The 19,859-nt window shown below is 39.9% G+C and overlaps 1 protein-coding gene across 3 annotated transcripts in view; it reads right to left on the reverse strand.

Annotated features, from left to right (window-relative positions):
• GLRA2 (glycine receptor alpha 2) overlaps positions 1–19,859 on the reverse strand; it is a 195,360-nt gene that overhangs the window by 128,485 nt on the left and 47,016 nt on the right. For all 3 annotated transcript variants that reach the window (XM_060137824.1, XM_060137825.1, XM_060137826.1), the window contains exon 4: positions 16,347–16,570. In XM_060137824.1, coding sequence (XP_059993807.1) covers positions 16,347–16,570 — 224 coding nt within the window. The remainder of the gene's footprint in view (positions 1–16,346; positions 16,571–19,859) is intronic.

Consider the following 19,859-nt stretch of genomic DNA (forward strand, 5'->3'; position numbering starts at 1 on the left):
AAGTGAGGTTAGACAAAGAATCCATGCTGACAATCTTCAAAATCATCAAAATACAACAGCGACTGGGAAAAACAAGATACAAAACAGTGCAGTATAATCTCAATTATGTAAATATGTTTTCAATATTGGAAGTAAACACAACACTATATTAAGAGTAGATAGTTCTGGTTGGTGGGATGATTCATATTTCTTTTTTACTCTGTTCATTCTGCATTATCTATATTGACAAGTGTAGGCTATTCTAAGATGTCCGTCTTTATGTAATTAAACATGCCTTTCTTTAAACAATAGCTGAAGGGTAAAATTATTAAATTATGTTTTATTCAATAATGTTTTGCTATATTATAATTATATTATTATTATTAAAATTTTGCCACAAACATACAATATTTCATTGCTAAATAAATTACCTACGTTCTCTGAGCTATTCTGAGAACACAAATACCATGTTTCTAAAAGAAAGACAATAGTTTTGGGTTCTAAACATCTGAGTTAAAATAACATTTTAGACAGGAAAAATAATTTTTGTCAGTTGTGGAGTTCATTTAGAGATAGCAGTATAAATATAGTTAAAGATATTTACATTTCTTCCCAGCATAAAGACTTTTTTTTGAGATTTTATTTTATTGAGATCAATGCCATGAACTCTTTAAAGTAAGGGAAGAGTAAAAGAATCAAAATGAAAATCTCTAGTAATCAAAAATTTTTTTAAATTTGACACTTTATTAAGGGAGGGGAATCTCAAAAGGGTCTGTGGGTTTAAAACTGTTACTAACACAGTAAGAATCTATTTATTCTTTTCTATTTTTTTAAAGAGGAAATACTTACATCAAACAAAAATATGTCCATCATATAAAAATAATCAGAGGGCATGTGTATAGTTTAAGTGAATCAAAACTAGAAAACCTGGAAATTTCATTATGATTTTGAAAAGTTTACTTTTGAGAAATTAGAAAATAATAATAGCAAAAATGAACACAGCTTAAAAACATGCAACAGGAAATTCAGTTGTATTTTGTTTGCTATTGGAAACAACGCAATTTTAGTATTCTTAATCATAGGTTTGCTGAATACAATTCTTCTGTGAACTTTTCACATTTATTTAGGGGGAAGAGGCTTCAGACATGATATTTCTGCTTTTGTGGCAGATCTAACAATCCTATAGGGACCCAGAATTCTTGGGGTCAAAACTATTAACAGCCATGGAAAACCCCACTGAGAGAAATTCCCAATGAGCATGAAACTCTCTGAATTTTGTCTCAGCTGAGAACTCAGTGGGTATTTCCCTTCTTCCTTATTTATTTTTCTAATTTCCTTTCTAGGTAGGTTTTGTATGGGAACTCAATGGGTGCCAATAACAAGGAGGCAAGTTAACAGCTCCCCACTTTGCTAAATCACGTCATCCGCTGAGCAAATGGGAAGCGATTGGAAAGATCTAATCAGTTCTTTCATGGCCAACAGAGCCCATAATTTATGATGTCTAGTGTACCACACATCCGCAGGCCTAAAACTCAGACTTGCCTTTTACTTATTTTTTTCCTTTTCATTGAAGCATATATTAAACACAGTAAAAATACACAAATCTTAAGTTACAGCGTGATACCTTTTTGCATCTATACCCACCTGTTTAACAAGCACCCAGACCAGACTTAGAATATTCCCATCACCCCAGAACATTCCCATGTGCTCTCTTCTCAGTCAAGAACCTTCAAAAGTAACCACCACTGCTTTATTTAAAAGCTATCTTTTAATTTAAAAACATGAGTTTTGGGGAAAGAACGAGACGATATTATTTTGTACAGAGATGCAGAAATTGCACCAAATAATACTGACACATACAACATATACTAAAATGTGAACTATTTTTATCCCCTTTACTCTGGCTCTCCATCTTTTTTGGGGGGTGTCTCACAGAATTAAGTATTTTTATTGAAAGTCAGATTTTTTGCTAGCAGACACTGCCTACAGCATGTCAGATTTGCTCTCCTCTTCCTCACCATCTAAAATATTAAGGCCATTGCGTGTGAAGGCGGTGAGCTGAGGCCACCCATCTTCCATTTGACTTTTCTTAAAGAACTCATTCCCTGAAGTATTGTCGCGCATCTCCCACTGTCACTGTGGCGACATGCATGCATTCAGGGCGCCCCTGCTCCTGTTTGCACAAAGGAAGGAATAAAGTTCCCTTATAGAGGCCCTACTTCTTTATAGAGAGTAAGAAGGCTGAGTGAACATTTTGATTTTAAAGGCAAAAGGATAAGACAAAGCACAGGAAGTCAGCTTCCACCCAAATCTCCCTCGCCTTCCTTACTACTCTCCTATTCAGTTCACCTTGCCATCAAACCAGCTCTTGGGTTTATACCTTATTTAAAGTTTAAAAGAATGATAGATGCAGACATTGTAAACTGAGTTAATGTTATACTTTTTTAAATCAAATATATTTTTAAATTTACTTATTTCTCTCCTACGCAAGGTTCTTCCCTTATGCAAGAACCACAAAGGCTACAACTCTCTCTTTTTCACCATCTAAAATAATGCCTTCAACAGATGAGGTATTCAGTAAACATTTGTTGAGCAAATGAATGAATCTTCGTCCTCAAGCTCTGTGGGAGAACTTAAGGCTTTTATTCAGCAGAAATGGGAAAAGACAGAGGATCTAGAAGAGAAGAAGGGTCCTCTGAGCCCACGGGGTGTTGCCAAATTCCCGGACTGGCAAAAGAAGCCAGAAAGCTGGCCTGGCCCTTTCTGTAAGTTGCTAGCATTTCTAGTGGGAACTAGAGATAAGGCAAATCAAGCTGAAAGAAAGCCCGGAAGCCCTGTCCACCTGTCCTTGAGCCTTGCTCAGGTAGCTGGGTCCACGGCCAGGACTGTTCTCCTATTGCTAGAAGCATGCGAACTAATCACTTAACTTTATAACGTCATGGCGGACAGGAGGTTCCTTGACTCACAAAGCAACTACTTGTTCATAAGGCATTCAGTATTAGAAGTGGAAGTCCATTCCCAGCAAAAGATTCTTGAGGGAAAAAAAGCCACTTGAAGAGAAAACGAATTTTCAGGTGGAATTACAAATTGTCATTAGGGATCTTCCTGCTTAAAGCAAAGATTGCCAGCATCCTCTTTTGAGAGAGTGAATTCTGACGGTTATAGTAGTCTGTCTTGTTTGGAAAGGAAGGGTAAGGGGATGCTTCTGTGTTTCAGGAAAAGCAAGAGTCTCAGGTATATTGCTGCTGTTCCTCTGTCAGAGACCATGCTTAGCACACTCTGTGTAGCACACTGCAAACCCTAGCAGTATACAGAAATATCAGAGGGGATAGAACCTGTGGTGTTCTTTTAGGATCAGAATACTTAATAAGGAAAGATAAAAATTCAAGTGATGTCAATAGTATTGATAATCATTCTCTGAGCACCTGCTGTAGGTCAGGTGCTCTCATTATTTTGCAGTCATGGAGTACCATCCCACGAGGCACACAGCATTCTCTGTCTTTGAGGTAAGCACATTGGAGCTCAGACAGGTTAAGCCGTTTTCCCAAAGTCACAAAACCAGTAAGCAACCAAAGTTAGATTTGAACCCAACTTTAATTGATGTCAAAGTTTATTTATTATTTTCCACTCTACTACATTTCCTCCTTAGAAAAAGAATCTGTTATCATCCTCTTTTGTCTGTGAAGCTAGCAGAATAGGTTGTAGACCTTTCATTTTTTCTGCAGGCATCTAGGCTTCCCATGACTTTTCCTTTTAAAAACTCCTCCAGCCTCTCCTGGCCACCTCACAGAGGAGAAGCACCATTGACTGGGGATCCAGGGACCTGGGTGGTGGACCAGACTTACAGAGAAAGAGCAATTTGACCTTAACTAAATCTCTGGGCCTCATTCCTCACCCACGACCCCATCCTGCTCAAAATTTCTATGATTCTAAACTGTAAGTGACGGTGACCAGCATGAAGATTTCCTCTTATAGGTGAATTTCCACTCTTGAATATGATGAAAGCCTTAAGTCCAAATAATAATGCTTCTTAAAATTGGAACTTTCTGGTAGTCTGGGTATATAGGTGAGATATTTGTTGCCCCCATAGGGCTTTGTCATCCAACATCCTAGAATGCTGTCCACTCTTTCTCCAAGAACATTAGGACAGCCTTACTGTACAATGTAGGTCTGTTGACCCTTTCCTCTCAGGTGTACCTGGAAATCTCTAAACCATGTGACATTCTAATGTCAGGGAGATTTGACAGGATGCATCATGTATTGAACAAGAGTGTCCTCCTAACCTACCTAGACCTTAAGTGAAATTATCGTGGAGCAAGTTAGAAGTCAAGTTAAATGTGCATCACTTATTTATTTTTTTTAAAGATTTTTTTGACGTGGACCATGTTTTAAAGTCTTTATTGAATTTGTTACAATATTGCTTCTGTTCTATGTTTTGGTTTTTTGGCCACGAGGCGTGTGGGATCTTAGCTCCCCAACCAGGGATCGAACCTGCACCCCTACATTAGAAGGCAAAGTCTTAAGCACTGGACCACCAGGAAAGTCCCAGATGTGCATCATTTATACAACTCACACATATGGGGAGAGGGAGGGAAGAGTTAGAGGAGTCATTGGATTAAAAGACCCCACCAGGCTGGTTGTCTGATCGAGATCTCCTTTAGCACCATGGGTTTCGAATTCTGGTGGGCGTAAGTGTCATCCGAAGGGCTTGGTAGGAATGCAGGTTCTCAGGCCCTCCTGAGAAGCAGCTCAGGTAAACTGATGCTGGTCTTGTGGAGCACATTTTAAGAAGCTCTACTTCAGCATGTCCCAAGGGAGGACTTTTATGTACTGTCCCTGTGATGGACTAAAAGGAGAAAAATTTGAAAGGGAAATAGGAAGGGATTGAGAAAGGGGGCTGTGATTTTTCAGTAGCTCTAGCACTGTCTTTGGAAAATATGACTTTCTACTTGAAACCAGGTCCGGCCAGTGAGGCCCAAGTAGGCTTCTAAGTGATTGGACCGGGGGTAGTGAGCCAAGGGGGCTTAATCACGAGCCTCAGTCACCATGGAGTGGCATGCTGCTAAGGTCAAGGCAGTAATAACAAGGTCAGTTCACTGGCGCCAAGAATATGGTGGGTGTGGCTAGAAAACTGGGAACGCTGCTAAGAGGGGTGGAAGGTACAGCAGAGAGGAACCCAGACGAGATGCTCATTAACACACACGAGTGTGCAAAGGTGGACAGTGGAACTCTACTCAGGGCGCTGTCTCTGGTCTCTGACTAGAAAAACCAGCCGCCGAGAAATTTCAAAGGAAATTGGGGTGGTGGCTGCAACATTCACTGCATGGACCCCAACTAAAAATTTACAAAAGCTCCTGGTACTGAGCAGGGAGGAGGTCAGAGCGTGGAGGAAGACCAGCTCCAGGTCTTTAGTGAGGAGGGATTCGTGTTAAACAGAACTCCACCTGGGCTGTAACCTACTACATCCATTTAGCAATTCTTGGCAAGCATTTATTGAGCATCATACTTAACAGACACTTGAAATAAGTTTCTCTCTTGAAGGAGGTCGTAGTTTAACATTACTGAGATATTAATATATATGTGTCTATAGGTGTGTGTGTACATACATATATTCTTTCAGTGGAGTCTATCCCAATAGTTCTGCATTTATTATTCAACTTTTTAAAGTTGTTTTCAAATTCTCATTTAAAGAATCCTTCCAGATTATGTAAATCAGACATAGTTGAACTAAATCAAGTAAAAGGCTTTTCATTACTCCCTTGGGGCCTAAATAAGCGCTCACACTGATCGGGTAGAGCAGATAATCTGCCCTTCCAGACCTAGATCCCGAGAGGGCCCTTTGGGTCTGTCAGGGAAGCATGACTTGCAATAATCATTTGATGATCCTGAATCAAATCAAGGTACCCGCGAAAGGATCTTTATCCACAGAGGACAAAAGTAATTGGTCCAAGCTTGGCTAGGCAGGCAAGGCATGAAATGTGGCTGTGCTTTTTTATATAAGTAAAAGTTGAAAATTCTTGGCTGCCAAGTATAATGAGCTAATAGACATTTAGCTAAAGGCTTCCATGGCTATTAAGATGCAAATCTAGGGAGAGTATGGTGTCTTAAGTACCGTTAGTCATTTCCTCCTTTGTCTATATGAGTTGATAGATTCTCAGGTTCCCTACCCATATCCCTCAGGGCAGACTTTGATACTGAGAGTATCAAACAGAAGGATGAACCTAGGTGGATAACAGGGCTCAGAACCCCGTGGCTAGGACACCAGGGAGAAATCATTTTTTCAGTATTGTCTAGGGCTGAAAGTAAACCCCAGGTTGGTCGTAAGCCGTGCAGTTAGACTCTATCCCCTTAGTTAATTCCAAATAAATATAAAACCTGTTTTTCCATGTTGACCTTGGGATTTTCAGGAGATGAATGGCAACACTGCTGGTTCATCAGCTGTTCTACTCCTGTCCCCTGACTAAAATGCCAGTGGCTGACTAGGAAGGTCCATGTTTACCAAACATTATAAAGGCATCACAGAAAATACCCATATGCATTGAGCACTACTAGCTGGGAAGGACAGAAATACAATATCTGCTCCCATCTGTGCCTGGTCCCTTCAGAAAATGTGCACGCATATGGTGGGCCCATGTTAATTAAGTCCAAATATGGATTGGATTCAACTTGGAGAGCGACTGATAAATCTGCAGCTAAAACTTTTCCAAATGTTTTGATATTTCCTGAACGAAATGGTTTGAAGGTGGTGAATGGGAGAGGGCTAAATGGAACACCATCAGAAAGAAGAGCTCAAATTATCAAAGAGTCATATAACCAATTCTGCCCACAGTTTAGTTACATTTTAAATTTCAGTCATTTCACAGCTAGTATTTATTTATACAACCAAATATTCATGAAGATAAAATGTTATTAGCCTGCACATTAAAATAATGACAACTGACTTGTCCACAGTCACTCTATTGCCTCAGTTCACAGCTATTTAATGGTGACACTGAGGTGAAAAAAGAGGGAATAGCACTGTATAGCAGTGTTTTATTTGGGATTATTTTACTTTTGGTGAAAGAGAAAAAGAACAAGTGCTTGTGAACTGCAGATATGGTTTTAAGAAAACCAAAGTAACTTTTCATCTGCAGACAGCTGAGAGCAAAATTGTGTTACTTTGCTGGTATTTTGCTGCACTAAGACTTCTGCTGTGGTAACTGGCGGAGACTTGCTGGCCACTGTTTCTGGTGGCAAAGGTTGGAGAGAGAAAGAACGGAGTCTTGGTCAGATGGTAGGATGGTCCATTCTTGATTAGATAACACTTTGAAACCAAGCACAATTCCTTAGTTGACTCTTAACAAGCAGCTGAAGAGGGGGCCCAAGCCCTTAGCTGAAAAAAGATGCAACTGTCACTTCTGCTAGGAGCGATATACCTCCCAAAGGAAGGAAACCCAAGGCACAGAGAGTAGTCATCTGCTTGGGACTCATGGAAGGAGAGTGGAGCCTGAGTGTAACAGGTACTGAGTAAGGAAATGTCCGTGTGTACGGATTAGGAAGAATGGGGAGAACTGTCTCGCCACTCCCCTCCCCTTATTCTACAGCCAACCCAGGGTGATTATGACATTCACTGAACATTTATCGGGGACTGAGAAAAACTGCAGATCAAAGAAAAATTAAGTGACTTCTCATGGTCACTTAGTAAGACTGGATTTGAACCCAAGTCCTCCTGAACTTCAGAACTGACATCTGCCCCACCCCCTTAGTGTTGTCTTTAATCTCTTAGCTCACTTGTTGCTTTCTTTCATCTAACTATTCATATTTAGCAAAATATCCCCACTAAAATGAAACATCGAATAAACATTTGTTCTGTTGTCCTTGGAAAGGGATGATCAATCCCATATGGGACGGCCTTGCCCTGAGTGTGTGTCACGTTGTAGAACTTCACATAATTATATATGTCCTTAATTGTCTTTCAATGACTGTACGGTGATAAATGTTGTATCAGATGTTGGTTTGTAATTTTAGATGCCACGAGCAAGGATAGACTTATTGGAAAGACTGTTGAGCTTTGAGGATAGACGATTTTTTCCCATTTTAAAATGGAGTGTCTTTCCTTTGAATTATGTGCTATGAGAATGCACTAAAGTAATTCATGCGTTTCATAAGAGCCATGGTGATATTATTTGTGTTTATTTGGGGATTAATGCCATCCAGGGAGCCTTTGAAAAGCAGCACTGTGGACCAGGCAGAAGCACACGTCAACATAAGTTGAGCACGTTCACCAGGACCTCTGAATTTCCTTTGGCTTCCTGCCACAGGAAAAGTCAGGTGATTAATAATGGCAGACTAGCCCTCGAACTCTGTTGGCTCCAAGCTACCGGGTGATTTCCTTTAGTCTTATATATCCAGTTAATAATTATCCTAGCCAACCATCTTTTATAGTTGTTTGAAAGTATATAAACCCATAATTCATGAACACATTCTAAAATAATATCTCATGGGTGCTCCTGCTGGTTGAATCAGAGGGTACAAATGATCTAATCTGCGATTGGGAAATTTCTCAATAGGGAGCTCAGTGTTAAGTATTTGTCACGGTGTAAACTATATGTTGAGTATAAGGCTGCCTCTTAAACAACAGGTAGTCCAACCTTCCCTACCCCACTCCAAAATCAGTTCCTCTCCTCAGATGTTCAGTTTGGGAGGAAACGGTTCAAAGATCCCAAAGTAGTTTGAGATAGGCACCTTACAATTCAGAATCCCCTCTTGCTGGCTCCCAAACCCTAAGGGACATGAAGGACCCACTCTTATTTCCTCATCCAGAAGGAATTTTGCGGTTTGGGAAAGAGGAGATCATTTTGAGACTTATTAGAGACTTATGACGGAGCTAGAAGGAGCCTCAGACTTGATCTCATCTCCTGGTTCAATCTCATTTTATAGTAAGGAAACCGAAACTCAGAATAATAAACTGATGGCGTTAGAGAGGCTGGTCTTTGAGCCTAGGGGATACAGTAAATGATGGAAGGAGGTGTGGCTCTCCTGATGCCCTAAGCTACCTTCTTGGTATTCTGTTCTTTGCACCATCACCTTCAGAGCAAACTCTAATGAATGTTAATGCAGTGGAAAGTCACCTCCAAATGGAGAAAAACCTACTGGTTGCTATTGCTAGTCCAATCAAGGCAAACAGTCAAGGAAAAGTGGTCATGCCACCTGCCATGTATTTCATTGCATAACCCCCTTTTTTTCCTTCAAACAAGGGTAAAATCCTTACTCTGTTGTGTTTGAACCAGTATTATGCCCTTGAGTGTATGTGTCTTTCTGAACCCAATCAGGAGCTCAGCAGAGCTTTCCAGCACTTTAAGAGAGTCTGTCATGTACAGAACACACTTTCTAGACTTTAATGCTTCTACCTTCAGATGCATCTTTTTTGAGGACCACTGTCCAAAAGTGCCCCTTCTGCACCACTTAGCTCAGCTCCTGCTGAAGCCACCGGCATATATGCATGCCAGCACCTCCCACCCTCCCAACCTTGCTTGCCCTAGGAAGAAGGGAATCGTGGTTTCCATGGCATTTTCCAGCACTTCTCTGAAGCCTCATTGCTTAATTCTGATGTGGGCGCTTATGTTACAGTCATTAATTACTGCATTAAGTCAAGTCCCAAAACTAATGAGGATTTGGACACAGATTTGGAAGATGAGAATGTAATTTTGCCTGGATTATAGGATATAAAGATAAACATGATCCAAATATGCACAGAGAGAAGAAATCACAGCTTTGCATAGCTGCCTTCTAATAGAAAATATGGGCTTACATGTCTCATCACAATTGAGAGTAAGATAATCAAAGTATCACCATTGGTAACATTTAGGCAGGTCTTAGTTCACTGTGCATTCTGTTTTCAGCTCTGACATCTAAATAAAGAATGTTCTTTTTTCCTATGCCATAAAAATCATTCTATAGCCAAAGTTAGAATCTTTGAAGTTCTTGCATCAGGCTGTAGGATGAGTCAAGGGTGGGAGGCTTTGTCAGAAAAGTTGGCCTTTTATGTGTGTGGATGGAGTTGGTCATTAGACAGGATTATTTGGGGAGCTCTGTTGGATGTCTGTCTAGAAATCTACACCCCACCTACTCTCAGTGGTGCCTGTAATCTATCATCAGAGGTAGAAGGCATGTCAATCCCCAAGAGTTCTCTATGACAACTCAGATACTACTGGGATGGTGGAACACTGAATCATCAACACCTGCAATTATGAACTGAATCAAAAGGAATTAACAAGTAAATCACCTCTAACACCATAAAGGAATAAGTTTCAGGTCAGATAAAGTTTGACGATGAGGGGCTCAGATGTCTTGATGATGCGGGGTGCTGTTGTAGAGGATCAATCCCATAACTATTTATTGTTTGGAGAACTCTGTGCAGTTGGCAGGTAGCATAGGGCCCCTAGGTACCTGGTCAGTAAAATAAAAGACACTGAAGGCAAACAATAATGTCTGGAGATCGTGGGGATCTATCCTGGTCAGTTTACTCTTCATCTTAGAGACTGGGACAGAAAGCACAATCATGAAATTACAAGAAGATACCAAGGGCCCTAGAGTACAGGGCAATGCCACTTTGGACTGTCTATGCATATAGCATATAGTGTATTCTACTAAAGTTAACCAAATCATCTCTTTTTGAAAGCTGAGGAAATAGAGGTTCAGGGAGCGAACAAATTTTCCCTAGGTCACACAGCTAGTTCTGAGGCCAGAGACCCTAGCCCAAGGGTGTTTGACTCTAAAACCGCAGTCTAGGGCTTCCCTGGTGGCGCAGTGGTTGAGAGGCCGCCTGCCGATGCAGGGGACACGGGTTCGTGCCCTGGTCCGGGAAGATCCCACATGCCGCGGAGCCGCTGGGCCCGTGAGCCATGGCCGCTGAGCCTGCGCGTCCGGAGCCTGTGCTCCGCAACGGGAGAGGCCACAGCAGTGAGAGGCCCGCGTACCGCAAAAAAAATAAATTAATTAACTAAAAAAAAAGTAAAACCCCAGTCTACTATAGTATCAGAAGGAACCAGGGTAACATTCAACATCATAAGGTTCAGAGTAGGCGCTCTGAACCATACAGCGAACTGAAAACTGCAAGATGAAGAACATCTTGGTGCTGATTTTACACACTGTAAAATTAAACCAGCAGCATAGTTTTGGTGACTAAACATATGTCCACTAACTCTGGTGGGATGAAAATGTATTTCATTTTCAAAAATGAAACAAAAACAGTGAGGTAATCCCTCCATCCTTCTAAAAATGGTAGCCATTTGTTTATCATGTTAACAAATGTGGGAAAAAGTGACTGATTTAAGTTGTAGCAAATATGATTTAAGTTATATAAGGAGGAGTTTCTGCACAGTGATCGAGTAACTTATTATAAGATCCAAGGAGAGAATATAAAATCTCCTTCTCTGAAGGTCTTTAAAAATAGAATAAGTTCTCAACAGGTTGTCTGAAGGTAAGGAGTTGACTTAATAACTTTAATGGGTCTTTTCAGCCCTTTGATCCCTGGGATAGTAAAAGTTTTCAGAAAGTAGATATGCTATATAAGCTATACATGCTGTATAAAACTATCAAATGAGCTTCCTATTTGAAGGTCAATTGTGGCATCTTGAATTTAAAGTCTTTTTAGACATTTGCGAAATTTTAAGATACTTTATATTCTCATCTTAAATCTTACCTTCTTCCTCCACTAGTCCTTTGAAAACTGAGTCCCTAAAAGGTTGGTTCGAAAATGACATGTGTTTGGTATTGTATTTGTTTGTGTCTTTGGATTTGAGTTGGAGTAAATGAAGAATTAATGTGGGGTAGGAGATGATAGCTCTGAAATAGAAGTCAAGAGCTTTGATTCTTGTCCTAGCTTTCCTATTTATGGGCTCCATTATTTTAGCTCATTTAACTTTTTAAAGAAGTCACTTCCTCATCAGTAAAACAAGGATATTTTGCCCTGTAATACCTTCAATTAAAAAATAAATCTTATGCTTCTATAAAAGTCAGAGTTTTGGCGGAGAAGTCTCAGAAGCAGTGGGAAGTAAGGGAAGAAAACAAATATCAGCAAAGACATTGTGGACATATGAGACCAGCTGCTTCTCTTTAAAAATGCTTACCCTCGAGCTTCCCTGGTGGCGCAGTGGTTGAGAGTCCGCCTGCCGATGCAGGGGACGCGGGTTCGTACCCCTGTCCGGGAGGATCCCACGTGCCGCAGAGCGGCTGGGCCCGTGAGCCATGAGCCTGCGCGTCCGGAGCCTGTGCTCCACAACGGGAGAGGCCACAACAGTGAGAGGCCCGCGTACCGCAAAAAACAAAAAACAAAATTAAAAAAAAAACACAAAAAAACAAAAATGCTCACCCTCTCCTTTTCTCTTTCATATTGCATACCATAGGTCATGATGCCCTGACTTCTACTACAATTCATTATATTCAATTCAGTAAATATTGTTTGAGCACTAATATGTATTATACCCAAGGCTCACCTCGTTATTCCACTGTGGATTCAGGCCTTTTAAAGTAATATGAATTTAGAATTTGACTGTCTCTGAAGAGGGTATACAAAGCAAGATGTGTGTCCTTGTTTACACTTTGGTCAAAAATGGTCAATACTTAATGGGGTGGGTCAACAAAAAACATGAAAACAGAGTAAGATCAAACATATGACGGAAGTGAATAATTAAAAAAGTAATCAGAGGATAAGTGGACAGAAATAGATTTGACATCTTCATCATCAGAGACTATGTCCTGCATCACTGGATAGAAATTTTCTAACACTGAGCTAAGACCTTTGGTTCCTATTTAAAAGATTTGTTTAAATTTTACTCAGGTGCCTCAGGTGTTTGAATCTGCAGGACGTGTATGGATTTCTGGTCTGTTGTCACTCCCTTTTTTAAATCTTGGTCTTCTGGCAAACAGATATATTACCTCTTGGGGAGTGTGACCTTGCTTGTTATGAAGTCAGTGGGCTGCAGAGTTCTCTGTGTTCTGTTTGGCCATCAAAGCCTTGGGCTTTGGTTTCCATGCAGAGTTAATTCTACCTCTGCTCCTACAGAGCTAAGAAAGCACAGAACTTTTCCTGGCTGAAACGCTACCATCCATTTGCTTTAGGTTTTAGGAAAATTCAAATACAAAACATAACCATAGAACATTATTCTTCTAACGTGGCCCAGTGTTGAAGTAATTATTAAAATGTGTCAGGTGGAGGCAATTCATGAGTTTATCTTTGGTACTTCTGTTGTATGCCTCCCTTCTATCTTTCTTAACTCTCTTCGTCCTATCTGATTTTTCCTCTCAGGCATCCAACATGCTCTCTGTCCCTATTCTTCACAGACATTAAACCTACTATCAGAAAGAAAATTTCGTATCAGCTCTTTATGGCTTAGTATGAATTGAGGATAGTGTTTTCCCTCTCCTGGGGGTATTTGCATTGTGAACCTTAGAGTTGAGGGCAAGTCCTTCCTAATGGAATGTCAGCAAGGACTTTCCAGCACCTTTAAGACACCAAAAACTGTACTTTAAACTTGAGTTGGACCTGCAGCTGGGCCTATATTAGCACTAATTTCTCCTTATCCTCTAGTTAAATTGAGTCCAGTGACGCAAGTAAACAGGAGTGTGGGTGCCGACCCCAAAATTCTAACAATATTTGAGTCACAGAATTCGTTTGCAAAGTTAGAGCCACTTCTCTTTTCCTTGTTCCCTATTTATTCCTACTACTCAATTTATCTTATGTCTGCCTGCCTTGTTAGACTGGAGCCCTTCCAGGACAGAGACCACATTTTACTCACCTCTGGATCTCTAGGCCCAGCACCGTGTCTGGCTCATTGAAAACCCTTCCAGGCAAGTAATTAGATTCCTGCAATTCAAATCTGCCAGGAGCTGTGTTTCCCTAAAATGGCATGCCCAGTTCTCCTGCACCAGGGGTCTTTCCCCGGATTTCATAGAATACCCACAGTGAAGGAAAAGTCTAAACCAGCCTGCCACAGGACAAACTCTACCCAACCCAAAACAATTGTGGGGTATTTCAGAGCCTACTGAGAACCAGAGATAGAAGAATTGCCTCTGGATCGAGTCTCGGGGACATTCTATTCTTCATGGTTCTAGAATGGAAGGGCCTTTATAGAACAGAAGGAAAAAAACAAACAAACCCTGGTTTTATTTCGGCAGTGCATGATGCCAGGTATTTACTAGAGCAACTGCCACCCAAGGCCCAGAGGGTTAGCTGGAGCAGCTGATACCCTGTGCTGCTTTTTATAACTCTCCTTCCCAGCACCATGCTCTATATATGTCGCATTTCATCAGGTCACATCAACTTAGGTTGTGCCCAATACTGCATCTTACACCAAATGCATCACCATGTGGAATATTCTGTGTTTCCTTAAAAATTTTTATAAAAATAAATGTAAAGTTTCTTAAAAATAAAGTGGGGGAAGTTTCCCTGGTTCTTTGTGGAAGCGGTGACTTTGCCACTTTTTACAAATGAGCAGCCTCTTTCCTTCCAAAAGACATTGCAGCTATCTGCCACCAGCAAGCTGTGAAATTACTAGGTTAAGAATGGAATCTACAGTACAGACCTAAATTGTATATAGAGTTGTGAAATGCAGTTTTGGTGGTGGTGAGTCTGCAAACTTGTGAAAATCATTTGCAAAGACACTAGCTGCCTCTTTTTTTTTTGTTGGTAATAAGATTGGAGAGAAAGGGGGAATTCTCTAAAGAATCTTTAACATGTTGATATTTATTCAATGTATTCGATTTCTCTCATATACAATACACTGTCTTGGCCCTTTGGGAGGGGTTACAAAAGATGAAAAATCCGAATATCTTGGCTTTAAAGAGCTTATTATTTAGAAAGAATGTTAACTTAAAAATGCTAACAGCCATCATTTCATTTATTGAGAACATACTCTGTGTCATGAACTGTGGCAAGTATTTTTATTTACTCTATATCAGGGGTTGGCAAACTATGGCCAAAGAGCTAAATCTAGTCCACCACCTGTTTTTGTAAATAAAGTTTTATTGAAACATGGCCACACCTAATTGTTTGAGTATTGTTTATGGCTGTTTTGTGCTATAATGGCAGAGTTGAGTAGCTCTGAGAGAGTTGAGACAATCTGACTGGCAAAGCTAAAATACTTTCCATCTGCCCTTTACAGAAAATATTTGCTGACCTCTGCTGTATATAATTCATTCTCACAAGAATACTCTGAGTTAAATATGGTGTTTCCCATTTTCCAATTAAGGTAACTGAAGGTTATAGCTTATGTAACTTAGTAAGTGGCAAAGCTTCAGTTTAATTCTAGGTTTGTCTGATTCCAAAAGTCTATGCTCTTATGCTATATTTGTGTACAGAAGTAGCCAAAATATGGGATAGGAAGAAGTCAGAGACTTACAGATTCACAGAGAAACTATTATGAGAGTTCCTAAAAGGGAGTGATTATTTTGATTGTAGGGTGATATTCTGGAGAATATTCTGGAGAAGATCATATTTGAATAAAAAAGCAAAAATGCATCCGAGAAATTTTCTATCCCAAGCTCAAGCCCAAGAAATGTTAACAGATCAAGATCACATGTTTAGTTAGAAGTAGATCTGGGATTAGAACCAGTTTTCCATTCACTGAGCTCAAAGTATGCTGTCAGTGACGATACTGAGCCATTGAATCTTTGTGTGTGTGTGTGTGTGTCTGTGTGTGTTTAAATGCTATAGAATGGCATAATTATTTGAAATGAGAATTTGTATGTTATGCTCAGTGGTAATTGAACTAAAGGGCCTGCACTTCCTTTATTGAACCAATCAAAAACGTATTTATGGGGCTTCCCTGGTGGCGCAGTGATTGAGAATCTGCCTGCCAATGCAAGGGACACAGGTTCGGGACGATCCCATATGCCATGGAGCAACTAAGCCCGTGAGCCACAACTACTGAGCCTGCGCTCTAGAGCCCACAAGCCACAACTACTGAGCCTGCACACCTAGAGCCCGTGCTTTGCAACAAGAGAAGCCACCGCAATGAGAAGTCCGCACACTGCAACGAAGAGTACCCCTGGCTCACTGCAACTAGAGAAAGCCCGTGCACAGCACCGAAGACCCAACGCAGCCAAAAATAAATAAATAAAATAAACAAATAAGTAAAAACATATTTGTGCAGATATTTATATGATACCATCACCTACCCACCATCCTACCAAATATATTTTGGTTATGGAGAATTACACTTCTGAGACCATGGGAACCACTGGCACTCTCACCAACTTTAAGTTTAAATAATAAACAAGAGACCACAAAGGATAATATTTATATACATCTTGCCCTGCAGAATCATGCAGCTCTAGGTCAGGAGAAAAATGGAGAAGGGAGCAGGGGGCAGCCGAAGGAAGCTTACCTGATACTGTAGAGCACTTTGCCATTTTTTGAAATGCGAAGCAACTTGTTGTCGGTGGTGACATCATGGAAGTTGGCCCCCTTCTCATTGGCAAAGAACAAATCTGGTTTCCAAATGGAGTCCAGCATCGATGGGTCCAAGTCCAGAGAATCATCAGGGTACTCGCTATAAGCCAGCCGTGAATCATTCCACTGTTGTCTCAGAAAAATATTCACTCGGTAGTCCTACAGAAACGCCATGCGTAAGCGTTACTTCTTGCCCACTCTGGCATATTTTCCCCTCACTCTTCTGCCTGATTCAATGCATGCAGTGTTGGTATCTGAGTAAACCCAGCTGTGTATATCTTGGTCAAAATAAACCACTCAATTCTATTAGGAGTGGGAACAGAGACGAGAAGGAAAGAAGACTTGACCAAAGCAGAACACTAATGGAACAAGTTGAGCTGGTTGAATTTTTGTTTCACTTAATCGTTCTGGGAGGAAATAATACTAACTCAATCTGATTTTGCTGTAGAAAAAGGTAATGATAAGTACAGGAGTCAGTCTGTGATAGCAGATTGTCAAATAAAACCTATTCATTTTCCAAATCAGAAATGACATGATCTCTATTTTCAATCTGCTCAGATGCTCTGGGCAGAAGAAAACCCACTCTGTAATTTTGGTAGTAGAAATCTTATCATAAAACTCTGACATGATGGGCCAATATTTTTTAAATTCATCAACATAAATATTAAGATGGTTCATGTTGACAAGATAATTCCCTTACAGCTACTTACTTTTGAAATTCTTAAATATTTTATCATTTCTCTGAATGGATTGTATCTACAGTAGTCAACTGGAGATTTCAAAACAGAAATCTTTTTCATGTTTTCCTAATCTGAGCACCTTTTGATAAAGGTGTTCCTCCCTGTGGGAGCCTCAGGTACACCCTGTCATTCCCACTTGGCATGGGAATTTTCTTCTGTGCTAATGAATCAGCTTGGGACAGTAACTTCTCTTCAGAGGATTTCTACTCAAAGGTCTTTAGGTTCATGGAAACTGTTGCTTCGCTTGACAGAGCAGACCCAATAAAGGCTTCAACAGTATTCCCTAGTCAAGCAGGACTATGGTTCAGAGCTAACAGTGGTCCACATCTGCCACTGTGGTCATTTAGGGTGATATATACTCATCCCATTTTACTCTCTTTCCTTTACCTTTTTCACCTTCATTTGCTTTGTTTCCACATCTTTGTTTGGGCACCTGGATTTTGAGTCATTGTTTACTTTTCTCTAACAGTGACCAACATGTCCTTGGTTTGCCTGAGAACTTTCCCATTTTAGCCTCAGGTAAAAATGAAATTTTCAGGGAACCCACTCAGTCCTAGGCAAAACTCAGATGGTTGGTTACTCTATAAGGTACAATGGAAACCACCTCGGGTTGGTCGGTTTTGGTTAATCCCTTTAGAGCCAAAAGAAAATCTGTAAGTAAGTTATAAAGATTAGGGTGTATGGAAGAGAGCTTCAAATCCAGTTCCTTCTGCTTATTACTAAACTCTCCAAATTCCCATGACTTTCCCCCCCAAATACAGCCATCCTGATGATCAGGCTGGTAGAGTATTTTGGAAGTGGCAGTTCTTAGAAAGAGTGCCCACTGTGGGTTTAAAGAATGCTAATAATCAAGTAGTTACTAACTTCTGAAAATCAGTCATCAGAACCCAGCTTATTAGGAAAAGCTGAAATATTAAAAGAAATAACTGTATGTTTCCTTGTTGTACAACATAAGGACTTTCTGACTTGGAAAATTTTATCAGCTGACTTTTATTTGGGATTATACCAGACTTGCACAGCAAATTCCCAGACCTAAGAGGGTGCTGTTGTGAGGCCAGCCAGGCTTCCATCCCATTCTGTTTGCTCACTGGCTGCCCCCTCCTTCCATGAGTGAGCCAAGAGGATGGCAGAACCTCAGAGTTCTCCCCATCACATATTTTGCATTTTGGGGATTGTCCAAAGGGACCAGAGGGTAGTAACTGGAAAGAGATTATCAGTTCAGTGTTTCATTGGCAACAGAAGTGACTGGAACCTTTGGAGTTTTGTGTGAGTAAAGAGTGGGAATGTGTGATTTGTAGAAAATCAAAACAGGGGCTATTGAAAATATAATAATCCAATTTGCGTATAAATAGGCACTGGATAGATCAACTGTGAGATTTTCTTAAGGTTTCCTGAAGGAAAAACATGCAGTGTCTTCACTGTGTGACATCTACCCCTTTTATTTCCCTTAGGGTGGGAACCAATTATCCTTCATAAAATTTTGTGTGTGGGGGTCTATGAGCTTGTTTCAGTAGGAAAGAAGAGGATGTCATCTCTTAGCCAATTCTGGAGGTAGAAAAACTCTTAAGTACAAGAAGTAATGACAGCTGGAAATAACAGAGGTGAATGGGTTAAATTTCTTAGGCCATTGGGAGGCCATTGAGGCCCCCCACCCAGGAAGGAAACATAAAATGGGAGAGGCCATGAGACGCCAGATAGCGAGCACTGGGTGGCAGAATCACCAGGACAACATCATTGCAGTCCTCCTTTGAACATGAAAATGATTTAAAGATGCATTTTGAGAGACTCTAGAGAATATTACATTGGTGACATACAATATGAAAACATTGACCTTTTTTAAAAAAAAATCTCAATATAAAATTTCCCAGCTAATGTATTAATACATCTTTTTAAAAAGTCTTTCCCACAAGTATTCTTCTCCAGTGTTTCCTGCTTTTCTATTTTGAATTTTATCTATTTAAAATAATAAAATAGGTTCTCCCAATATCAGAACTTTAAAAAGAGTACTGAATCTATCTTATCACAATAGAACCATTAAATATCTAACAGTTAATTTAAAATAAATTAATTAGCCTATTCATAAGCAAGAATAAGTGGAAAAGTTAGAGGAGAAAATATATTTTACTCCACAATGACAGGAATTATATGAAACAAGACTTTTATTAGATATTTTGGGAGTGTTTGTTCTTTATAATGTATAGGAATTAAAATTTTCCATAATTTTTTTCATGATGCTATACATTATTCCAAAATAAATGGCAACCCTTAAAACCTTTAAGAATAGAAAAGGACGCCCAAGGATATAGAGAAGTAGATAGCCAAAGAAAAGATTTTCCGGGGCTGTGCCTCTGTAATTCTTTCAGTTCACTATCATTTTCAATGTAGGGTACAAATTTGATTCATGATTTATCTGTGCATCACCTCTGTTTATTTACAGATAGGTTTATTCTCTCAAGATATTCCAAACCACAGGAGATAGTTATATTGCTCTGTAGCCTTTCTTTGTCTTTATTTTTGCTTCTAGGTTTAATGAAATATTAAAGAAGTAAATATTAAGAGACATGCTTAAGTGTAGACTGACTTTTTTTTTATACTGCCTTCTCTCTCCAGAGACAGATTCTACTTCAAATAAATGACGTATTTCCTTGTATTAAAATTTGTTTTCCTATGATTGACTCTCTGGGTACTGGATTAGGTAATAGAAAAAT

The sequence above is a fragment of the Lagenorhynchus albirostris genome, chromosome X (assembly GCF_949774975.1).
Source record: "Lagenorhynchus albirostris chromosome X, mLagAlb1.1, whole genome shotgun sequence".
NCBI lineage: Eukaryota > Metazoa > Chordata > Mammalia > Artiodactyla > Delphinidae > Lagenorhynchus > Lagenorhynchus albirostris.